At 43.0% G+C, this 3,185-nt stretch overlaps 1 protein-coding gene across 1 annotated transcript; it reads right to left on the reverse strand.

The window, feature by feature from the left end:
• Positions 1 to 220: 220 nt before the first annotated feature.
• On the reverse strand, positions 221 to 2,928 carry LOC102716565 (40S ribosomal protein S7-like). The gene is made up of 6 exons (XM_006647150.3): positions 2,869 to 2,928; positions 2,640 to 2,747; positions 2,423 to 2,496; positions 2,183 to 2,306; positions 765 to 947; positions 221 to 485 (listed from the first exon to the last, which is right to left on the reverse strand). The coding sequence occupies exons 2-6, from the start codon at positions 2,712 to 2,714 to the stop codon at positions 363 to 365; spliced, it is 579 nt and encodes a 192-aa protein (XP_006647213.1). The 5' UTR covers positions 2,715 to 2,747; positions 2,869 to 2,928; the 3' UTR covers positions 221 to 362.
• Positions 2,929 to 3,185: the final 257 nt, after the last annotated feature.

A 3,185-nucleotide genomic window follows, 5' to 3' on the forward strand; every position in this document is an offset into this window, starting at 1 on the left:
AGTTTTGTTTGATTAAAACAGGCTAAAACAGGTTAGCTCACCACATCAATCCAGACCTTAATAAAAGGTATACCTAGCCACTACCTGGAGGGCTATAAACATGTTCGTAATACGATGAAAGTGTTGCAGATATGGTGATAAACAGAAGCAGAGATGAAATAGGATACCGAGAGAAGGATTTTCCTTGCCCAAGCACACTCCAGAACAAAGGATTTAAACAAGTTGACCAACATGAGCAAAGGTTTATAATTTAAATGCCCAAAAATTTAACATTGTTGTCCCCAAGTAGCAAAAATACCCAACTACAAGTTTGGCATCAAAACTTTCTGGAATACATAGGGAGCAATCTAAGGAATGGATCTTCAAGCATTTTCGGTCATAGGGTACTCAAAGGCAACATCTTTCCCGCAAAGCTTGCGGTAGACTGCAGAGAAGGTTTCCAGCTTGTATTCAGTATTGTTGCGCTCCTTTGGGTCCAAGAAGATCTAAAAAACAGATCACAACACATGGATCAATACTAACCTAGCAAATGGAATGCAATGCCATGTTGCTACATTAGTTACAGTAAGCTCATAGTATCCACGAGATGTAAAGAATATCTTGGTTAAAGGAGTTGTGGAACATCATTTCAGTTATTTAAAATTATAACAGACAACAATTTCACTGAGACACTTGTAGAGTACTGCAGATGCAATGACAAATGATGCAATAAAATATTAAAGTAATGATCAAAAGAGACATGATAGAGAGTTGCAGCATTCTACCTTGATGACCTTGGCACCATCCAAACGATATCTAACACGCTTCCCAACAATCTCAGCTGGGTAGACTACATCCTCCAAGATACCATCATGAACAGCAGTCAGAGTTCTTGTACGAGGGCGCTGAACAGCGGAACCCTTCTTGGGAGGCCTCACAATCCTCCTTGTTGCAACAATTACCACTTCCTGTTGAAGTGAAAACACATTATCAGTACAAATATTCCAGCTAATAGTAAAATTATTCAGAGAAAGGTTCCAACAAAAATCTGTCACCAAGGTGATGTAAGTATAGCACAAATTGATAAGCCCATCATGCACAAAATGATGTAAAAAAATCTTAAAATGCTAGGATTTTGCTAATTAACAGAAATAACTATCTATTCTGAAGTCCTCTTTCTAATTTTTTGAGATGTGCTTCTATGCTCTTCAAGACAAAACTGCACAGCTTTTAAGGAATAGTGAGCGGCTGAGATTATAAGGTGCTTGACAGCCTGAACTTCATTTAGAAAGAACAGTCTCGTCCTTGAGGGTGTTAACTGTCTCTGGTCCCTAGCAAGAGAATATCAGAGCTGCCTTCTAGCCGCCTCCACAAACAATCAAATTAACAACAGGGATTGTCATTGCATTTGCATCACAAGTATTTTAGTTTTATGAGGAAACAGAAAACAAAATATGTCATTCCAAATTGCAATCCTTCTTGCCAAAAAAAATGCAAGAACCAGCGAATCCAAGCACAACTGCAGCTGCTGGCATTGCACCATGGGATAGAGCAAGCAAGCATGTATTCATCCTCTTTTCATCTTCATTTTCTTTTTTTCCTCTTCTCTTTTCATTTTCTTTTTTTCCACACCAATTAGTTAAGGGCATCGACGACCTCTGGAATCAGGAATCCAGATTATCTGGATACAGCTTAAATTTCTCAATGACAAAACTGCCCTTATTAAATGATGATTAGGCTTCTAATTCGTGTCTTTCATTTTGACTTAAATTCCTGCAGTTTTTTCTTTGAAGAGCATAGCCGCACATCAGATATGTTCTATGGTATCCAGAGTAACTCATAGAAGCCTGTTACCAACTACATCAGACATTTCAGCGTCCAATTTGTACATATAGACAGCCAGCATTACATACTAATATCAAGAATGGCAAATGCCCTGATTGTGCAGCTGAAAGGCATGTTTTATGAGTGCAAATGATGCTCACAAAATGGCAAATCTGCCATGTTCTCCACGTTGTGAAATGACATATTCAGCATTCAAGGGCCATTTTATCCTAATCAGACCAGCAGCATTTATGTTGAAAGTTGACTAATGCACAACATAACATACAGATTTTGCAGTTCGACATCCAACACTAGCCAGCATCGAATTACTAGCATGCAACCTAACCTATGATAGACGACAGGGGAACATGTAATTCACCTTGCCACTGAACTTCTTCTCAAGCTCCCTGACAAGCCTAACATGGATTTTCTTGAATGCTTTGCGCAGACGGTATGGCACATGGATCACAACCGCCTTCCTGTTTCCGGTAACGTCCATCTGACTGCACAAATCACATCCACAACCATGTAACACACCCACTGGCCATCAAATCATTGAAAAGCTGCTCACGAGAGCAATCGGCCAGGAGGTTTGGAGGGGGCGAGAGCTCCCACTTACACTGCATTGTTGATGTAGAGGTCCTTGAGCTCGCTCTTGAGCTCCTGGTTGCTATTCTCGAGGTCAAAGAAAGCCTACGGAGACATCAGCAGCCGTAAGAACACCGCATTTGGACGAATCCAAGCGCAGAAGAGCTCGCGCAGGAGAATAATAGCCAAACGCGATAGATAGCAGCGCGACGCCGCTGCAGCGGAGGCTAAGAAAGAGGCGCTCTCACCTGCGCGACGGAGTCCTCGAACTCGGAGGGCTCCAGACCCTTCTCCTTCTGGATCTTCTTCCTCGCGGTGTACATCTTCCCCTACTTCTCCTCTTCCCTGGACCTGGCCTGCGGCGGTATTCAAGCCGTAGAGAGGGAGACCAAAACGCGCAGATCAGCAAACAGGCAACCACGAAGAAGATGAAGATTGCAGCGGCGGCGCGTCGGAGGCGGAGACGAGAGATAATACCTGAGCGGCGGAGCGCGAGGGCACGAGGGAGCAGGGAGGGAAGCGAAGGCGCCGGCGCTGCTAGGGTTTGGAGGAAAGGGTGGCCAATGCAGGGATCGTGCTTATATATGACGACTTGAGATGGGCTGGGACGGTACGGGTTAAAATGGGCCAGGCTTCATTTCATCTTATCCGCTCGCATCAAGGCCCAATGGATGCAGGCAAAACCCGAAAGAAATAAGTTCATTCGAGGTCCTTCAACTTAATGTTGTGTTTCTATGAGGTCCTTTAATCTCAAAAATAGAAATATATACTCCTAAACTTATATAAACCGTTTA

The sequence above is a fragment of the Oryza brachyantha genome, chromosome 2, assembly GCF_000231095.2.
Source record: "Oryza brachyantha chromosome 2, ObraRS2, whole genome shotgun sequence".
NCBI lineage: Eukaryota > Viridiplantae > Streptophyta > Magnoliopsida > Poales > Poaceae > Oryza > Oryza brachyantha.

Excerpts from the sequence above, each read along its gene's own strand:
- LOC102716565 (XM_006647150.3), bottom strand. The coding sequence starts at position 2,714 with ATGTACACCGCGAGGAAGAAGATCCAGAAGGAGAAGGGTCTGGAGCCC. Across the intron at positions 2,307-2,422 it reads CTCTACATCAACAATGCAGT|TCAGATGGACGTTACCGGAA; the intron begins GTAAGTGGGAGC and ends TGATTTGTGCAG. Across the intron at positions 486-764 it reads ATGGTGCCAAGGTCATCAAG|ATCTTCTTGGACCCAAAGGA; the intron begins GTAGAATGCTGC and ends TCTGTTTTTTAG.